The following is a 20,293-nucleotide window of genomic DNA, read 5'->3' as shown; positions in this document are numbered from 1 at the left end:
GATCCATAATGCTCCCAGGGATTCATACTTAACTTGTGATTTACCAGCCTACCTATTTCAACTACCTCAAAGTACTCAAATCCTCTTTAAAATGTAGTTCTTCCGCAAAACTGCCCAATAATAACTGCCCCAAAGAATTAAGACAGACAATACAAAATTACATTTTAAAGAATTGTGGCATTTTATATTTGATTTTGATTCAGTTTTCTCAGTGGTACACTTTGATATTTGATATTTTCTGTTTAACTTCATTGTGCAAGAATGAAAAAAGCATTTGAGAGAATGAAATGGATTTATCTACTATATTTCCATGCTATCGACTCCCCTCTTTAGCCCGACCCCCTTAATGCAAAGTAATAAATGGGAGTTTTTCCCTGATTAATGGCCATAAGATGTGGCCCTTAAATTTCTCCCTAGTTATATTTTTCATAGGTTAATCACAAAAGTGTTTTCTTTATAAAGTAGTATTAACTATATATGTAACTTGAAAATATTAATCGTCAGAACTCTCTGCTGCATAATATTATTGGCTTAAGTAGTTTAGACATTTAAAAATGAGACTTCAAATGCATAAGACTAGCATTTGCAGATGCATTCATTTGGATTAAAATGACAGTTGCAAATATTCATTCTACAGGTAATAAGATTACTTCCAGTTAGGATCAGATAGAATGTTTCCTTCAGAGAATTATGTGCACCATGTTTTTTTGTTTGTTTTTCACACCTTCTCTTAAAAAATCCAATGTTTCTGTTGAATAGAGCAGAGATAAAAGACTTAAGGATGGGAAATCCCTCTAAAAGGGTAATTTGTATGTTCTTAATTATAGCGGTCAATCTATTCTGTCCCTAAAACTGTTAACCTTCACAGGGCTAAATTAATTTCAGAAGACAGAAAGTGGTGTACAGTGCATCTTTATATTCCTCAAAAAGCCCACCGTGCCCAGTGAAGATTTACTTGCAGCACTACACCAGCCCGTCAGCTACACAGATGGTGGCTATAGCAAGGATGCACTGAATCAGCATATGGCCCTTGCCATTGCCACTTTCAACATCATGGTTACATTGTTCCTGTGGCACGTGGCACTTCATTTACACTAAGAATGACTGTGCGCCAGTATAAATCATATATTAATCTAACCTACAAGCTCTATTTGTGCGGGCTCCAATAGACTATTAAGCCCTATACTACTATGATCGTTTATTATAAAGCAAATTTCAATATAGGGTTTGCTAGATTAATTAGGGAGAAACACAAGCATCAATTCTGTTGCCAAGACAAACAATTGGAATTATTTTTGCACACTTCATGTAATACTAACAATCTATCCCTTCCTACCACCTCCTAGTCTTGTGCAGACCTTTGGGGCATACAACATTGATGACTTTATTTTGAAGACTTAGAAGTGTTAAAATTATTTACAATTCCACTTACAAAAAATAAGTTAATAGATCTTCTCCTTGGGAAGATATTGACATAAATGTAATTCAGTTGCTAGTATTTCAAGTTTGTCATTTATTCTTTGAAAATATCACAAATCATCATGTACTTCCCCATTGCAATCTATGAAACCAACTGCCAAAAATTTACTCACTTTTGGAAAAACTACAAGCTAGTTCGTGGCAGGGGTGGAGGGAGAGGTGTTAGTGCCATTGGGGCAGCTTCTAATGTCACAAAAGGTTGCTACAATCTCCCTACTAGTCAGCTGCCTATAATTGAGCTGCTAGTATGACCTCTGCCCACAAGGACCGATAGCTCAACAGCGTGTTTATAGTCTATGCTATATAGAAGGTCAGACTAGATAATCACAATGGTCCCTGCTGGGTTTAAATGTGTGAGGCCGCCTTATCTAAAAGACAAAGACCAAAAGACTCCTATGTGCTAATGGCAGCTTTGACAATAACTCAGTCTGTGGCCTCAGTTGAGTCACTTAACTTTTCTTTGTTTTCTTTCTGTAAAATAGGAATGATGGTAATAGCTACTTAACAGTGATGTTGTTGATTAATTATATATTTGATTTCCATGAATGTTCAGGATATCTGACAAGAACAGTCAGTGCAACAACCACATTTAAACAAATATTGCAGAATATTTGTATAAATCAAATATTAGGTTAGTAATTACAAGTATATACACCAAAATCTGATTCTAAGAGCTCTTCTTTATCAGGGAACAGAAAATAAACATCTGATACTTGTTACTCATATTCTCCTTTAATAATTAAAAAAAGAAACAACCAAAGTTAAGACAGTTAATTGAACTGTGAACTAAAGCCTTTGAGTACATAAAATATTAGGGCCAGTTTGAGTTTCTTTACCTTATAGTATTGTCTATTTTGCATGATTGAAGTTATTTTTAGAAAGACTGATTTAAAAACTTACATGGGACACTGGACATGGTGCTACCAGATGATGCAAATTACATATGGAGCCTTGCTTTCCAAAGGCTACTAAATTTGCTCCAGCAATTGGTGTGTAGTGTCTTCCATATCTGTACTCGGAATTACCATCTGCCCTCAGAAATTTGACATGCAAAAATTTACAAACATTTCAGGAAAAAATTCAAGTGTTTTTTGAAATCCTGGCCTTAAAAATGTACTGTTAAAAAAAATCCCATCTGTACTCCAGAGTCATGAAATTTTATCACCTTAATTCTGATCCTTTCCACTAAATCCAATTTTTTAAACACTGAATTTACTGGGAGTAGGATTGTGTGGCTTTTATATAAAACTCTTTATATTTTTTTCAAAGTTCTCTCAAACTCCATTTTTTTCTTTCCTCTGAAAAAGCTCATAGCTGTCTATGATAGTAAATCTCACTACTGTAAAATCTTTAACAAAATATGCCTTTTATACAAGCTCTATCTGGAAATCTCAGAACCTAAAACACACTGACAGTCAACTGATAATGAGGTCAGAAATACAGGAAAATTTACTTCTAATGAAGTCCGGAGACACAGTAATCAAAGTGTTAAAAATTCATTTCATGCATATCTCATTTGCCTCTTAGCTGATATTTATCACACAATACTGTGAGAAAGTAGAGGTCTAAGATGCTCCAGATAAATGGCTCAATTAATTGTACAGAGGTAGCCCTCTTTGAGCTGAAGCAGAGCTGTGAGCTCTTTATTAAAAGCACTATTCTGTAGCCCATAACCTTGTTCCTTGACTCCTCTCTAGTTTCCAATTTAAACAAGTCCCCATGCGGCCTGCTCTAAAGGGCTTTGTCTCCCTGTCATTGTTAAGAGAGCCGAGGCATCCTGGAAGTGTGAAATCAGACCTCATGAGCTGAACGGTTCCCCAGGGAACGCTGGACTGCGTAGAAGGTCAAAGTCATGGGCTGGACCATCTGAAAGCGTCTGATCACCAGTCTGTGTCGCAGTAAGTGGGGTGGGGAGAGCTAGGAGACTAGAATTGAACACATCTTAATTAAAGCCTACAGACAGCAAAACAAACTGTTTTCTAGGCAGGCTGTCAAATGGAGCTTAGATTTAGCACTACTAATGAATCTAAGTTGCTAACTCTTATTTAAGATAATAAGTCTGGGAGAACTTGATAAAAATGGAGAACTTGATAAAAATGGAGCCATCTCTTTTTTCCTCCCTGTTTTCTTCCTTACATTATATGGCATCGTTATAAGGCAATTTTTTTCTAAAGAAAAGCAGGAACACCTTAATAAAGAAGCAGCAAACACCATCTTATTAAGCCAGTGGGTTTCCAGTCCAGAAGGCTAAGCCTTCTATGTCTATCTATCTATAAAAACTTTGTTACAGAAAGCAGAATATATTTTTACCTGACTACTGCTTTAACTGATACTGTATTTAATTTTGAAAAATTCCTATTGCTTTCTGAAATACAATTAGGTTAGGAAAAAAATACGAGTAATTTAAGCCATCGGTTTATATGATGATTCCATTTTGCATTTCACTATATTGCCAATATATACCTACAAATGGGCTTGATTGTGGCTTTCTCTATAACAAGTGGCTTTGCTGAGGAGACTTTCATCACTTCCTGGACAATCACAAGCTAGCTGAAGGGAAAGTGAGGGAAAGGGATGGAATAACTTTTGTTTGAGGATTTGGGGGGTGGGAAAGAGAAAAACTGATCCCAACCATGCACCAACCCATCCCCAAGCATCGAATAAGTAACGCTCAGGAGCGGATTTAAATGAAAACGTCTAAAAAAAGAATAGAACAGCCAAACAGTATTTTTTGTTCCATTCCCTTTGTTCAAATTACAATTCTAAAGTTATATTTTGTAATATTTTTCCCAGTGAATGCCTTTTGCTCCAGCACAGTTCCCAACTTAATTAAATCTGACGTTGAAGGCCCTAAAATTTTTGGCCTGAGGCAGGAATTCTATGACCACATTTGAGATATACTGCTCTGTATTTTTCCCTGATGAAAGGAAAATATATTCTTATAGTAGGTCACTTCTTTTAGAGACCAGTCATACAAGTGCTCATCATTCCCCACTCTCACTGAAATTAAGCTGGAGTGCTGAGCACTGAACACTTCAGAGGACTGTCCTTTTGTGTGTTTGTCTAAATGGATTGACCGAATAGTACATTTCAATAAGTCTCAAACTCAGTTATATCACACTTCATTTTCAAAACTGTAGCACCCAGTTTTTCAAGCTGTGAAAGCCTGCTCACAAGTTGGCTGAAATTTCAGTCCACTTTCATGTCTTGTTCAATGTATGTGTATGTATACGAGTTGTAAACTGAGGCCTTAACCACTGAGTTAATCTCTTTTTAAAATCTGTATTAACCTTAATGATTTGAAGTGCACTGTCCAACACTAGGCTATTGAATCTAAAGAAAAAACTACCCTCTACTATCAACAGTTTATTAGGGGCTTAACTGAAGTGACCTACTGTAGTAGTATTCAGCTGAACAAGGCTATGGGCTTTTGTGGAAAGGAAAAGAATTGAGGGTTTCATTAAAAAGTAATTTGTGCTTTTTACTCCCGCATTCAATGGGACTCTCAATTGCTCTTTATTCACACAGAGTTAATACAGTATTACAGTGCTTCTCAATGAATGTATGGTAACAAAAGGAAAATTTTACATTTTGAAAGAAAAATTCCTTTTAACTGTAGCAAGATTGATGACTACTTAAAAGATTACAGAAATCTTTCCCACTCTGTGCTTATGCTTAATGATGGAATATTATGATTTCTTAAAACTATTCAGCCTAAACTAATGAATTTTGATTTATTACTTTTAGTAAAACACGCCTGAAAGTGAAATGGGATATTTTCAGCCTACAGGAAAGGAAGTAAATCATACAAGTACTGCACAGGGGTATCTATGTGGTGCTATTTAGACTCCAGGGAAAAACCCTAAGATTAACACAAAGAGTATTTGTATTAGATAAAAAAAGCAAACCAGCATCCTGTACCATATTCATATGAGCAACCCTTAATCACATATGTAACATTATTGAGGCCAGCTGGTCTACTCACATAAGTAAGAGTTGGAGGATGAGTTCCTAAATGCTATCTGTCTACACTTTGCTGGAGACGTATGTGGAATGAACATACAATGAAGAATTAAACTCAGCCATCAGCAAATCAATCATTTCTAAACATATATTATTCAAATTCAAAATTGAATCTGAAGGTCACCTACATAGTTCTAAAGGTCATTTTACAAAATAGGTGTAAATTATAGCATTACTTAATACACCTTTTGCTCACCTTTCAAACTGATGGCAATTTTTTTCTCAAAATGTACAGTAATTTGCATAAACTTTGAAATATATAACCCTTTAGAAACCTCTATATTTTGTCAGTAATTGCTCTGGCTATTCCTGGAGAATAAAAAAATTTAGGATCCATGTTTCTTCCATTTGCTAAACAACAGTCATTACGAATGTACAAAGTCTGAAAATGGTTTTTGATAGCTATGCACATCTCTAACTGAATCAAATATATTCCTCAAAACTTCTACAACTGGCACAAATGACATGTTGATCACGAAAAGTCCAAGCCTGAACAAGGTCAGAGACTGAATTATCCCATTGCCCCTGAATAACTTAATCTCTCTCTCTCTGCTTAGAGCACATTGGATTATAAGGTCAAAGCAGAGTGAGGAATCTCTAGAAATGTTTTTCCAATCTCTGCCAAAGAATCTGTTATTTTGTATTTCACCAGCTAGATATCTTATTTCAGCAATAAAATTTTGTCCTGTTTGATCTTCTAAGATAACAAACTATTGATATTCATCTTGATTTACACAGAACCATTAGGACAGGAATTTTTACCATGTATTTGTACTTGTGACAGAACTTTAAATTCTGAAGTGGCAGCTAAATCAAGTAGGTTAATCTAGTCAGCTAATTCATGAATCCTTACAGCGTCAGTGGTTATTCTTAGAGACAATTTCATCTCTTATTCAACATGTGCACTGCGCAGGAGGGCGTACTTTTAAAAGAACAAATTTCTGAAAAAAATTCTATGACTCCAGTGATTATTCTTAAGTTTCCAAAAAGAAGGGGGCAACATCATCCAATCAATTAATTATTAATACACAGAGAAAAAAAGAACATTTAAAAATGAAGGCTTTCAAAATTATTTTCTTTGGACTATTTTGGAAGCAGTTATTCAAGTCATTTTTCTATAATGGGTCATTTACATTTATAATGCTGGTTGCAGGAAACTATTTCTTTGGAAGATTTTTTTTATTTTAGACCACATACAATGTGGCAAGTTTTTTAGTAGTACCAAAACATTCCTCTTTAATTCAGTTTTGATTCTGAGAATTTTATGTATTTGTATCCATTAAAAATAAAGTCTTACTTTTGTAGCACATGGAATGTCTTTGCAGGACCTCTGATGGTGAAACAGGTGTATTTCTCTTTCACATAAATACTGTGTATAGGACTCTATTCACTGGTATTACAAGGACTAATAGCCCAGTATATAGTACGTTTTGATCGCTTGGAGATTTTTTTGGGATAAAAGGTTGGTGAAATTCTGACACACTTATCTTCCTTAAACTCTATACTTTGTAGAAGCTAATCAATTTTTATAAAATGACCCAATCCAAGACTCTTTCATTATACTATATATTATATCAGAAAGTGAATCAGATCTTGCCTGTGACATCAGCTGCCATCAATGCTTCTGCTCTGATGACCTTGACTTGTAGAAATCCTACATCCTTCATGTTGTGAAACATCCTCATTGTGCTCTAAACAATAATAATAAAAAGTTACTACAGGCTACTGGAGAGGAAAAAGGCTAATGATTTTCCCTCCCTGATCCAAATTTCATTAAATACAAGGATGTGTTTCAAATGACTGCCTTCTTAATTTTTAATTTCAATAGGAACTTACTGTTCTCAGTCTTTATTTCTATACATTCCATTTTAAGATAAAAATTGAAGAGTATGTCATGATAAAATACATTAATAAGAAATTAACATTACTGCATTACTCTAAGATTAGATATCTGAGCAGTTAACTACTTAGATTTTAATATCCTATTTAGACAACAAGAGATAAAATATACAATAGCTCCTCTTGCTCCCGAAAATCATTCTTATGTTTTCCCTATTACAGTTTGTGTAAAATAATTTTATGAGTAATGTTTAACAAGGGTGACACCTGCAAAGACAGAGTAAGAGATTAAAGTATGTGTCTCAGTATATTACAAGGAAAGCTCATAATAAGAGTATTGGCCTCACCATCAAGATTTATATATAATTTTGACTTTTTTTAAACAAAAAACCTGGAATGAAGTACTAGCATTTAATCATGGTAAAGCAATATTTTTTGGAAATCTGTTAGATGACTATTTAGAAAAAGTGTTTTAAATAAAAAGGAACAGAATAGCATTACAGTTAGTTCATTAAGCCAGAAAGATTTTCATAAAGCACGAATTCAGTGGCCAGTTCCACAGATGCGTTTTTAATCCCACAGTTAATTGAGAGAATGCTTGCTAACATTTATTTTTAAATTATTTATATATATTTGGATCTCCAAAACTGCAAAACCAAAATTAGGCTCCCAAATCCAGTTTTAAACATTTAGGAATATGGTCCGATTTTCAAAAGTGTTTGAAGATCTTGACCTTAAAAATTAGCATCTATGTACAAAATCACTCGACAAAACACTCGAAGACATTTTTAAGGCCCAATAGGTTTTATGCGCATGGCCTTCCCATTCTACTATTGTGACTCAAAGCATGTGAAGCCTCTTGATCTGACTATTTATAACAATGTTTTGGTTTGTAGGCCATGCAAGCATCAGCACAGACACTAAGTCAAGGACTTATAATTGTATTACAGGACTAAAACCGACTTATGGAAAATTAAGAATTTGATGCGAGTAAACTAACATTACTGTTCTAAATGGTTATGGTGCACATAAGCTTAAATGGTAGGCTGCTTAAAATATATATTTCTGCATACCAAACATAGCTATTAAAACGCATCCTTGTCTTTTATGAAAAAAAATTTGACAGTCAAATCATACTTTGACATTAATTTTATAAGTCCCATATGACTGTTTATTATTTACAATGAAGGTTTGACCTTGGTATACTAAGCTGAAGAAATTCAATTATGTGCAGTCTCATACGCTTTACTTATTTTCATATATTGACAGTGTTTATCAGAAGGATTACATTTTAATCTTTTTTAACATTTGTTTATCTTCAGAAATTTGTTTAAAATAGACAGATGACAAAGTTTAATCAAAATATACTTCAGCTTCTGTTTATGTACTTGCAAATTGAGGGTATTAGAGGTGATGTTACAGAAAGTGATGTTATAATTCAAATGCTTATTGGCATATCATTTTTACAATAATGATTACATTTTGGAATCCTCTTATTAGGTCTGACATAATACAAACAATTTCCCTCTTCTAATGCAGTGTGGAAAGGGAAGAGATATACTGTACGCCCTCACCCCCCAAAAAAAGGGGTTTTGAACCATTTTTTTTTAACCTATTTAACCCAAGTTTCATAGTGGCTACACCAAATATTAAATAGTGGATACAAACAAATCCCCCAAGCTCCAAAAACACTGCAAAAAAGCAGCATTACTGTATTTCACACTGTATCTGATACCCCCTTTACAGACTCTGGAGGATAATTATGGTTTCAACTTTTAGTTTCAGCAAATCAGATGATTTAGAGTAATTCATTGCATATTCTGACAAGATGGGTCCCTGGCATATGGTACAATATTATTGTAGGGACTCTAGGATATATGAATTATTTTAATACATTACTTTAAATATGTAACTAAGTAATGATTTATCAAAATACATTCGGTCTTATTTATGATTATTGTTGAAGGCCTCGAAACCTGGATGGTTTCTGAAGCCTGAAATTTCCATAGCAGAGGAATCTATGATTTGCTGTGAATCCTTTCAGCCCTCAATAGATGGGAAAAGATTGAAATGCTCTGGAGATGAGTCCTCTTTATTTTTTTAATGAAAGGCTGTATAATATATTTTCTGTATGGCTGCAGCAGCTGTCAGGGAGAGCATCTCAGTTCAGCTCTATTATGGGAGAAGCAATACCCCATCCTATGGCGTCGAGATACACTGAGGGGCCAGTACTGATTGACAGCTTGTCACCGTGACGTCTTATTCCATCTCTGTTATGGAGAAAATTAATGTCACACCACCAGCCTTATGACTTGCTGTCATCTTAGAACTGCTCACCTTTTATCAATGCTCTAAATAACATTTCAAGCCCATCGTCTCACGGTGGACAATCCGGTCAAGGGACATTAAATCGGATGACTGTGAAATGTCATAATAAAAATGGAATGCTAACAACTTCTTCTCTAAACTAGCTTCTCTGGTTTTTAAACTGTGACAAGGGGGAGCAGGGGTTCAGCACACCAGTTCTGAAAAGGTCATACAATCTCTCTTGCTCTGTACCCATTACTGCCCTCCTCCCCCAGCCCAAAACAGATTAATCTTCTCAGACAATTGTGGTAAAATAACGGTTCAAATAGTAATGTCTGTTTAATTTGTAGGGCTCTGATGTTCAGCTACAAATGGTTAAATGACAGTAATAGAGTCATTTTCCAGGGCTATTTGATCTGATGCCAGGGTCAGCTCATTAACTGCTTTTGGCCACAAGAATGGATGCACAGCACATTTCAGATAGCAACTAGCAAAAAAAAATAAAAATAAATAAAAATCTAAAATATAGTTACCAAATGGTATAATGTATCTCACTAATTGCATAATACTGGTTTTTTACATCTCTGTCCTTTAAGGCAGATACTACGCAAACACTAAAGATAAGCAGACAGCTAAGGAAAGAAATTTTGAATTCTGAAATATTGTATTGCAAGTCTTAGCCCTCTATTTCTGCTGCTATTTATTGGTCACTTCAGTGAACAAAACACTACGCAGGCATTTCAATGTTAAAATGTAAAATGCATGCAATTGTAAAACTTCATTTTTCTGCCAGATACTGGATTGAATACACTCTTCAAACAATGCTTATTTGTTTTCTTAAATTTCAAATACACAAAAATGTGCATATTGAAAATATTTAAATTTTGAAAAAACTGTGTTTTGTATATATAAACGTCAGAATAAGAAATCATTTGATTATTCTTTTACCACATAAATAATCCTATGTATTTAATTTATGAAGAAAAAAGAAATTAAGAAAGCTATGTAAAAATATGGTGCAATAGTATTTTTCTATACTGATGCTAAATGATCAAAACTATCACTATCACTTAACTTGCATCATATTACCATAATGATCCACAAAAAATATGGTATTTTTACACTTCATATCAGAATGTGTGTCACTATAAAATTTATCAGAAATGTTTTATACTATACTTATAAAAATCTACACGCTGTATTGGTAAATGTCAAAATCTGAAATAATTCTCATAATTGTAATTATATTTCAGAGATGGTACACAGTACTTTAGCTCTAAGTTGAGCTAGAAAATATAATGTTTAGTCTTGCTAAGTCACCTCTATTAAACTGTGTTTATGATAACACTATTGGTGTATGAGTTGTACAAGCATTAGCAGACAGCTGATTCAGTGGAGATAGCCTGAATAAATTTGCTGAAGCACACATCCTGCTAATCTGTTTGAAGAATATTGTACAGCATTAGTACTAGCACTTCATGTTATCTGCACAGTCTGATAAGGTACATCTTTATTAAATTCAGTTATTGAAAGGATGTCAGTCAGGGAATAGGAATATTTTAAAATCTTTAAAAAAAATTAAGCGGCCCTTTGTTCGTCGGAGCTTGGTTTAATGGTTGAGTGTCTAGAGAAGCCTTCTAAACACCTGGCAGCATTGTACAATAAAAGCTTTGTAATTTTAAGTGGAAATAGCTTCACCCCCCCCCCCCTTTCTTCATCTGTGGAAAGACAGTTACTTTTAGTGATTTAGGTATAAATAAATGCTGGAGTAAGAGCTCCCCTCTCTGTTGCTTTAATAAAACTACACAGATTCTGCACAATGTGAGGATGCTGGGAAATAAAATAATTTGCTTTAGAATATTCTAAAATGGAAAGATGGCTTAGAATATTTTAATGATACAAACCACTGCTCCAAACTCTAAGTCAAAAGTAAGAAGTCTGTTTGCTTTCTAGTATGCTATATAACAACTGACAAACCTTTGCAAAAGATATGGGTACCTTACTCAAGCTGAAATGAATAGTTGCTATTGTACAACTGCAAAACAACATCTTAAATTTTACTGCATTTAGAAAACAAAAATAATCCAAATTACATCAAGTAGTTTGACACATGGTCAAATACAGTAGCTGAATATTAATATACACAACACTTTATAGAAAGGTTAAATTTAAGGCTCTGATTATGTTAGCCAGGTATTTAAGCCAATTACTATTAATAGCAATTAGCTTATATCAGCATTGATTATATAGCAGATAAATTCAGAAATTTTTCTCAGAGTAGTTAATTATTTGTAACATTATGCTAAAAAAGTTAAGAGATAGGTACTACATACATATCTCTTCAGTATTTCCTCTCGCTCTTTCTGATCCTCCAAGGAGTTGACAGAGAGGTCAGAAATACTGACTGCAGCTGATGCTGTCAGGGTGACCAGCAGCACCAAGCATCCTTCTCCGTCTTCCAGATGCAACTCCAGCTTGTGAGTTTGTTCTCTACTCAGAGCCGACAGGTCAACCTGGCACCTAGAAACAAACGTTTTGAATCAGTGAGTGGCTTTCTTCATTAGATCAAACAAGAGCCATATGGCCTGACCTGCACTCCACTATGTAAAAAGTAGAAATTCCTTCTCAGTCCGTGGAAGGATTTATCTTCAGTTTCAGCCACATCTCTTGCCTAATTTTAGCTTTAATTCATTATATCGCAGAGGAACTGTACATTTATTTTAAATATAAACTCCAAAGAAGGGTCAGAATCAAAACCTACCACAAATTAGGGTACTAGAAATCCAGATTCAAATCCAAATTGTGAAGCTTTGATCTGTCTCTTATGTGTACATAACACACACATACACACAAAAGAGTGTGCCTTTAAAAATAATTGAACACCAAACTAATACTAGTCATGCTTTTTTGAACAAAAATTCTTCATTAAATTGACCATGATAGTGGATAAAAAGACTGGATATAAAAATAAGGGGAACAAGGCATCCAACCAACGGCTACATTAAACCTCCTGTGATGGTTCTAGGTACAAGAGGCAGAGCAGAAACTGCACACACTATATATTCCCACTTTGAGGAAAGTAGACAGGAGTAGACTCTTCATGAGCCAGTGAGCATGCATGTCTGGGGACAACTGAAGAATGCTTCAGCCTTAAAAACCAGAGAGAAGCAGAGAAAGTATTGTCAATCACCACTCATGGAATCATAGAATCCTAGGGCTGGAAGAGACCTCAGGAGGTCATTGAGTTCTGCCTCCTGCTGAAGCAGGACCAACCCTAATTAAATCATCCCACCCCTCAAACATGGGCACACCTAAATCAAGCCTTAAAGGACAATATCATATAGTCAAATATTCTACATATATATTCTAGGCATCTAGTAGTTAACGCTGTCAGGTATTTTAAATATATTAGTGTATTTTATAGATTTCATCTTTCCTAGAATATAGCTGTGAATTTCTTTACATTTTCAGACTAAAACATGATATGAACGGTCATACTAGCATGGACAGGACTTATTAAAAGTAGTAATTTAACTATTTACATCCATAACTTTTTTCTTAACATTATAACAGTAGATTAAGTATATCCATGAAAATAAAATCCAAATAAATGGGTAACATTCTGATTACAGTTTGGCCATTTAATAATCTGGTTTTAACCATAATTATTTAATCTGACATGTCCACGTTCTATATGCCACTCTGACTAAGCTAAACAGCTCACAAATTCTTTTCATAAAAACATGAACAGATTTTGCAGAGAGATAGTGTGCTGACCGCAGGGCCAATAAACGGAGAGAAAGGTGACAGACATTAATAAATAGGCATTTTAAGACAGGAAATAGCCAATCGTGAGACTAAATGGGCCCCATAAAATGGGCACTCTGCTATTATGAACACATTAAATTTATTGGAAGGATATTTCACCCTCTTTCCTGTTTACTGTACATTGTTTAGCTGTCGTTTAGCCAAAACAAACCTCTCCAAAGCTGATACAGTAGTTAGATTCAATTAATTATCTTAAATGAAACATTTTAAAACAGAGACAAAGAACTTTCTGGGCTTTGCATTTGCCTTTTATTTTGGATTTTTATAAAGTTACAGTCTAGCTGAAATAAAAACAAACAACAAAAGTTATATTAGGTGTTGTGTGCAGCTGTAGAATTGTGGCTATAGACCTTTTGAATAGTTTTGATTTTCAATTTGTTGGTGTTCCTATTAACATAAACCAAAAATAGCAATTGGTGTGTAGAATGGCATATTAATGTTTGAGGAGAAGAATAGAACTGTTGGAATTTCACTATCCTGCATCTTAAGGTGGAGGGTTGTTTATCTGGCTATCTGGAAGAAGAGTGATTCTTGATGGCTCAGAAGGGACGGGGAACAAGACACATAAAATTGCTGGAAGAGGCCAGTATGTATTCTCTTCATGACTGAAGACTGAGGGGGTTTAAAAGGTCAGGCTGTATTGAGACCCTCCCTCTTATTCATGTAGTAGGATCAGCAGCACCCACCATCCCTCCCTATTTTAATATATATACCAAGTTATTGGCTATTTCTACTGTCCACATTATGTTAGCCACCCCGATAAGGGGGTTAGAAGGAATTTTTCTCTTTCCACCAAGCTGGCCCACACGCAGTTGTGGTTGGGGTTTTCCCTTCTTCACAGCAGGTCCGACTTGGTGGTAGGCCATATCCTGCAACTTACTATTTAAGTTGATAGCAGATGTTCAATGCAGGTATTCCATAAAAGTCAATATGCAGTAATGGATAAATGTCTTGGGAAAGGACTCAATAGAGACGTAGAACATAACATAATAATGGCCATACTGGATCAGACCAAAGGTCCATCTTGACTAGCATCCTGTCTTCCATCAGTTGCCAATGCCAGATGCCCCAGAGGGAGTGAACAAACAGGAAATCAGCAAGTGATACCTCTCCTATCATCCATTTCTAGCCTCCAACAAAGAGGTTAGGGACACCATTCCTATACATTCTGGCTAATAAGTATTGATGGACCGAACCTCCATGTATTTATCTAGTTCTTTTTTTGAACCCTATTCAAGTCCTGGTCTTGACATCATTCTCTGGCAAGCATTTCCACATATTGACTGTGTGCTGTGTGAAGAAAAACTTCCTTGTGTGTGTTTTAAACCTGCTACCTATTAATTTCATTTGGTGACCCCCTAGTTCTTATGTTTTGGGAACAAGTAAATAACTTTACCTTATTCACTTACTCCATATCTGCCATGATTTTACAGAACTCTATCATATCCTCTTCCCCCTTTTCAGCTCTCTTCACATGGCACCCATTCCAAAACCCTAATCATTTTTGTTGCCCTTTTCTGAACCTTTTCCAATGCCAGTATATCTTTTTGGAGACGAGGCGACCACGTCTGTATGCAGTGTTCAAGATATGAGTATACCATGGATTTATATAGTGGCAATAAGGTATTCTCTGTCTTATTCTCTATCCTTTTTTCAATGATTCTTCAGTAATTGAACCATCTCAGAGTAGTTGGGAACTTCTGACTGGTCTGGCATAGAGCCAACCCCCAACATTACAGTCCACATTACTACTCCTGTGAGGCTGGCGAGAGCCCAGCAATGATGCTCCTGGAGGAATCAAGATGAAAGTGGTATTGGTTGAATCTCCCCCTAGGAATTGTCAGATCCCAGGAATGAAGTTGCTGGAGGGACCTGAGCGGTAAGGAGGTCTAGTAAAGGCATTCCCTCCTTTCCTACCTAATTATGGGAATAATCAAGGGAAGGTTACCTCCACTGTACTTTCCACTTAATTACCATTATTCATTATAGTAAAGAAAAATCTTTTTTTACTATGATGAATAATGGTAACTCCCCTTCCTTTCCTTAGGTTCACTGTCACCCAAACTGCTTTTCACATCAGATTTTATACCAATTTCTCCTTGTTGGTCAGAATCAAGTCTAAAATTGCGGTCCCATTGGGTTCTTCCTCTACTTTATAAACTAAAACACTCAAATGAATTCAAGGACTTACTGGAAACTGTGCATTTTGCCATACAACTTTTCAAACAGATGTCTAGGTAGTTCAAGTCCCTCATTGCTACAAAGATGTGCTCTCAACACTTAAGTTACTTGTTCCAGAAATGCCTCATTTAGTTCTTCCTATTCTGGTGGTGCATAGCCTACTATCTGCAGTATGACAGAGTTAACAGTATGGATGCCTTTCTGGACTCCCAATGGGTCACCCAGGATGGAGACTGAGGTCAGAAGGGATAGGGGTTCTAATGAAGACAGAAAGGCAGTGCAAGTCTTCTCTAGGTGAGTTCTATTTGAAGTTCTGGGTCTGTACAGTATGAGATGAAGCAGTCATCTACCTTGCTTCGTTTAAGATGGCATCTTTTAAGAGGTCTAAGACAGAAGATTCTGGTACTGGACTGATAGAGAAATTTCCCAAGGAGGGAAGTAAAGTCTTATATAATCAGGAAGCAAACAAGAGCAAATGGTGCTTAGACTCTTTGCTTTGAGTTGTCAGACTAAGAACAATTAGAAACGGTAGCTATTTTGAGAACTGTATTTTAACTGAGTTCTGAATCTGACCATTAATGCCCCTGGAACCATTTCAAATGAAGGCCATTCTTTATGGAATGCTCAGAAGCAAAAAAAAAAAATTCAGGTAAGAATTAGGACAAACGTTACCATTAATCCTAATCTAGGTCTGCAAACATAGCCTGTACACAAGATTTTACATCTACTAGATATTTTGTTCCCTAGCCTCTGTTTGTCAGAAGCTGGGAATGGGAGACATGGGTGGGATCACTTGATTACCTGTTCTGTTCATTCCCTTTGTGGGCACCTTGTATTGGCCACTGTCAGAAGACAGGATTCTGGGTTAGATGGACCTCTGGTCTCACATAGTGTGGCCACTCTTATGTTCCAATGGTTAATCATCCTCACACCTAAAACCTGTATCCTGCTTTCTTCCTAATTTGAGTCTGGCCACTCTTATGTTCCAATGGTTAATCATCCTCACACCTAAAACCTGTATCCTGCTTTCTTCCTAATTTGAGTCTATCTGGCTTTATCTTCCAATTATTGGTGCCTGATGGATTGTCATCCCCATCTAACCACTCAGATGGCCTGGCCCAGCCTATATTGCTTTGCTGGTGCATCAGCCTCTCCAGAATTCTATCATCTTACACTGCACAAAGATCTGTACAAAAGTGAGCTCATTAATAAAGTTGACCTTCACCTAGATGTGAGAAGGATATGCAACAAAGCTAAGTTGTATCCAAACTGACACTTCACTGGTTTAGATAAAGCAACAAGTTTATTAATTACAAAAGGTTAAGTGATTATGTATCATAGCAAACAGATCCAAGCAGATTACCTAGCAAACAAACAAACAAACTGCAAACTAAGCTTAAGATATTAGATAGTCTCTCACCCTGGCTGATAATACAAGTAGTCCACCAGGTTTCCATACGCAGGTTAGAATACCCTTAGCCTGAGATCAGCACTTGCCCCAATTCAGTCTTTGTTCATCAACTGCTTCTAGGAGTTTACTTGTGTGAGCAGGAAGATCACTAAATGATGCTACACCACCCCTTATATAGCTTTAACACAGTGAAAACCTTTGTTCCAAACTCAGTTCCCATCTCAGTTTGTGGAAAAATACACATACCAGAATGAAGTTCAGCATCATGTTGGGTCACATGCCTTTGCTGAATCATAGCAGCCATTACTTACAAGCAGACTGAAAGGTTTATAGGAAGGCGAAGCTCTTCCATAATGTATTGTTTTTGTTGATGGACCATCATCACTGTTTAGCTACTTCATTGTTGTACCTGAAAGACTAACTGTGGGTCTTCCCAGATTAAGCACATTTGAAATACAGATACCTACTCCTAACTTCACATTCATAATTTCAGACACAAAGTGATATATTCAGACAACTACGATAATCATTCATAAATCATAACTTTTCCAAAGACACCTGAAAATACATATCTTGTAAAATGCATTATACCATTACGAAGACTATTGGGTGCAGTGTCACCTATCTCTTTCTCTGATGAGTACTAACGTGCACTTCATCCTAAGTACGGTATTCTCAGGAAGCTGTTTATGTACCACAATCAAGTTACTGCTACATTTATTTTTTGATAATGAGATCTCTTTCAGTCTCACTCACAAGAGGTCTTCTCCAGCTCCAAAATCATTTCCTTTCTGTGCCTCTCCATTTTTTGTTACACAGCTCTAAATGGTATTTGGACTGCACACATGCACCATCCCCACAAAGCAACTGAAAATGCTCTAATTCCAGTAATGGGAAAACTAGGCTAGTGAGCGGGCTATGTGAGTGGCCCTCCATCTTAGAGTCATAACCAAGACAGTCTCTTGGGATAGGGGATCTTTGCTAGTTGCTCTTGTGTACCTAGTTTTTGCAGGGTCTGCTGATTGCATCCTGTCAAAGCACTGCTATGTTTCAGAGCGAGTACATGGTTCTCATGGTCAAGCTGCATGCAATCAGCATCAGACTAAGTCAATGCAACTCAGTATGGTGCATGAGTAACAGACTGGCCAGCTAAGATGCTCCAGCCCCAGTGCTCAGGTGACTGGGCAGTGGTTCCCCACTGCCTCAGAAAGCCCCAGGGATCCAGCAGCTGGGCTCTGAATAGGGATGTAAAATCCTGGTTAATCGTCAGGCCACGGATGGGCAGGAATGAGGGGGAGGCACTCCCAGGGACTGGTTAACTGGTACCTGACTTACCGGGTGACTAATTAACCAGTTACCCATTCATATCCCTAGCTATAAGGTTGGGTTGCAATGCAACAGAAATGTAAGTTACTTTTACATCAGCAGGCAGTTTGCATGCCCTTGCTTTACATACTGGTAGGAAAAAACTTATACTGATAGAAACCAGTAGAATCTGACAGCTCTGCATTTGTGGACAACAGTAAACAAAATGTTTCTCAAGCCACACACAAAACCCCGATGGGCTACGTGCAGCTTGCAGGTTCCCCACCACTGCTCTATTCTGAGGCTGCAGAGACTGACAGAACAGGATTGTCCTTGCAGTTGCTGCTCCAGACTGCTGTGCTCTCAGGCACAAGAATTAAGAGCAAGGAGACTATTCCTCCTGTGCTTTCAATGCTCCTCTTACTGGGAACCAAATACCAAGAAAAAAGAAGCCTGACTTAGAATGCAGATGGGTGAGGTGGTTACGGTGGAATAGCAATTAGACGAGAGTGAGTGGGAAAGTAGTGAGCCACAGAAGCTCGGAGGCTGGCATATTGTGATGGATTCAGGAGCCAGAGGCTAGCATGACTGGGTATCAGCAGAGGAGGTGCCAATCTTCGAGGATATATTGATCAAGCGGAGGAAGAGGAGGATAGGAGCAGAACGGGAAAGGGGCAGTAGCCTGGAATTAGGGATGATAGGAAAAAGGAGGAGGATACAAACTTTTTAGGGGCAAAAAGAGCAGGGAAAGAGAGGACATTGGTGGAGCAGGGGTGGGGTTTTAGGGAAAGGAAGAATGAAATCAAGACCTAGGACTGAGCATCCCTTGGGGAAATTAGATGTTTGTAGGCTTGAGGGACTGCAAAAAAATTAAATAAAAATGGGGGTCCTTGAGTTGCTAAAGTTTGAGAACCATTCATCTAGTTCATTTTCTTTTTCTTAAAAACTTTAGCAGTTCTATAGCTTTAACAGTAGTAACTACAAACATGTACATGTTCTGGAATATCTTGAGGGCCAAATCCTAAGAGTTGCTAATAGTAAGAAATTAATGGGAGATATAGGTGCTCAGCACATATCAGGATTCAACCTAAAAGGCAGATGTGCTGATACTGTTCTTACACATTCACATATCTGATCATAAATGAACTTGAAATAAGGAGGTGCTTCTGTTATAACTTCATCTATTAATCTACTAAATATATTATAAGCATATAATATATTGTATGCGCATGCACACATTTATGTATATAGTCTGGAAGGGACCCCAAGAGGTCATCTTGTCCAGTCTCCTGCACTCATGGCAGGGTTAAGTATTATCAATACAATTCCTGAGATAGGTGCTTCTCTAACCTGCTCTTAAAAATCTCCAATGATAGAGATTCTACAAACTCCCTGGGCAATAGGTTCCAATGCTTAACCACCCCAATAGGAAGCAAGTTTTTCATAATGTCCAAAACCTCTCTTACTGTAAATCCATTGCTTCTTATCCTACATTTTTGAGAACAGAACAACTTTTCTTCCTCCTCCTCGTAGAAACCTTTTAGGTACTTGAAAACTTATCTTCAGCTCAGTCTTCTTTTCCTGACTAAACAAACTCAATTATTTCAGTGTTCTCTCATGATCATGTTTTCTAGACCTGAAATAATTTGTTGCTCTACTTTGGACTTTCTTCCATTTTCTCCACATTTTTCCTGAAATGGCATGCCCAGAACTGGACACATCACTCCAGTTGCAACCTAATCAGTGCAGAGTAGAGTGGAAGAATTACTTGTGTCTTGTAATGTGTAATTTACATATGCACACACCCAAAAACCTAAATCCCAATAGTCTACTCTTACTGTTGTATTTTCTAAATTTAAATGTGTAGTGTCTCAAAAATTACATGTTTTCCCAATAAAACCTCACAAGTTCATGATTATG

The 20,293-nt window shown here is 36.5% G+C and overlaps 1 protein-coding gene across 5 annotated transcripts in view; it reads right to left on the bottom strand.

Moving 5' to 3' along the window:
* The window catches only part of MCTP1 (multiple C2 and transmembrane domain containing 1), a 395,876-nt gene that overhangs the window by 151,208 nt on the left and 224,375 nt on the right, over positions 1–20,293 (bottom strand). For all 5 annotated transcript variants that reach the window (XM_075932144.2, XM_075932147.2, XM_075932145.2 and 2 more), the window contains 2 exons: positions 11,982–12,168; positions 7,100–7,193 (listed from right to left, as the gene is read on the bottom strand). In XM_075932144.2, the coding sequence (XP_075788259.2) occupies positions 7,100–7,193; positions 11,982–12,168 (281 nt within the window). The remainder of the gene's footprint in view (positions 1–7,099; positions 7,194–11,981; positions 12,169–20,293) is intronic.

The sequence above is a fragment of the Pelodiscus sinensis genome, chromosome 6 (assembly GCF_052426305.1).
Source record: "Pelodiscus sinensis isolate ZL-2025 chromosome 6, ASM5242630v1, whole genome shotgun sequence".
In the NCBI taxonomy this organism is placed as follows: domain Eukaryota; kingdom Metazoa; phylum Chordata; order Testudines; family Trionychidae; genus Pelodiscus; species Pelodiscus sinensis.
This window is presented reverse-complemented; position numbering and strand designations above follow the sequence as displayed.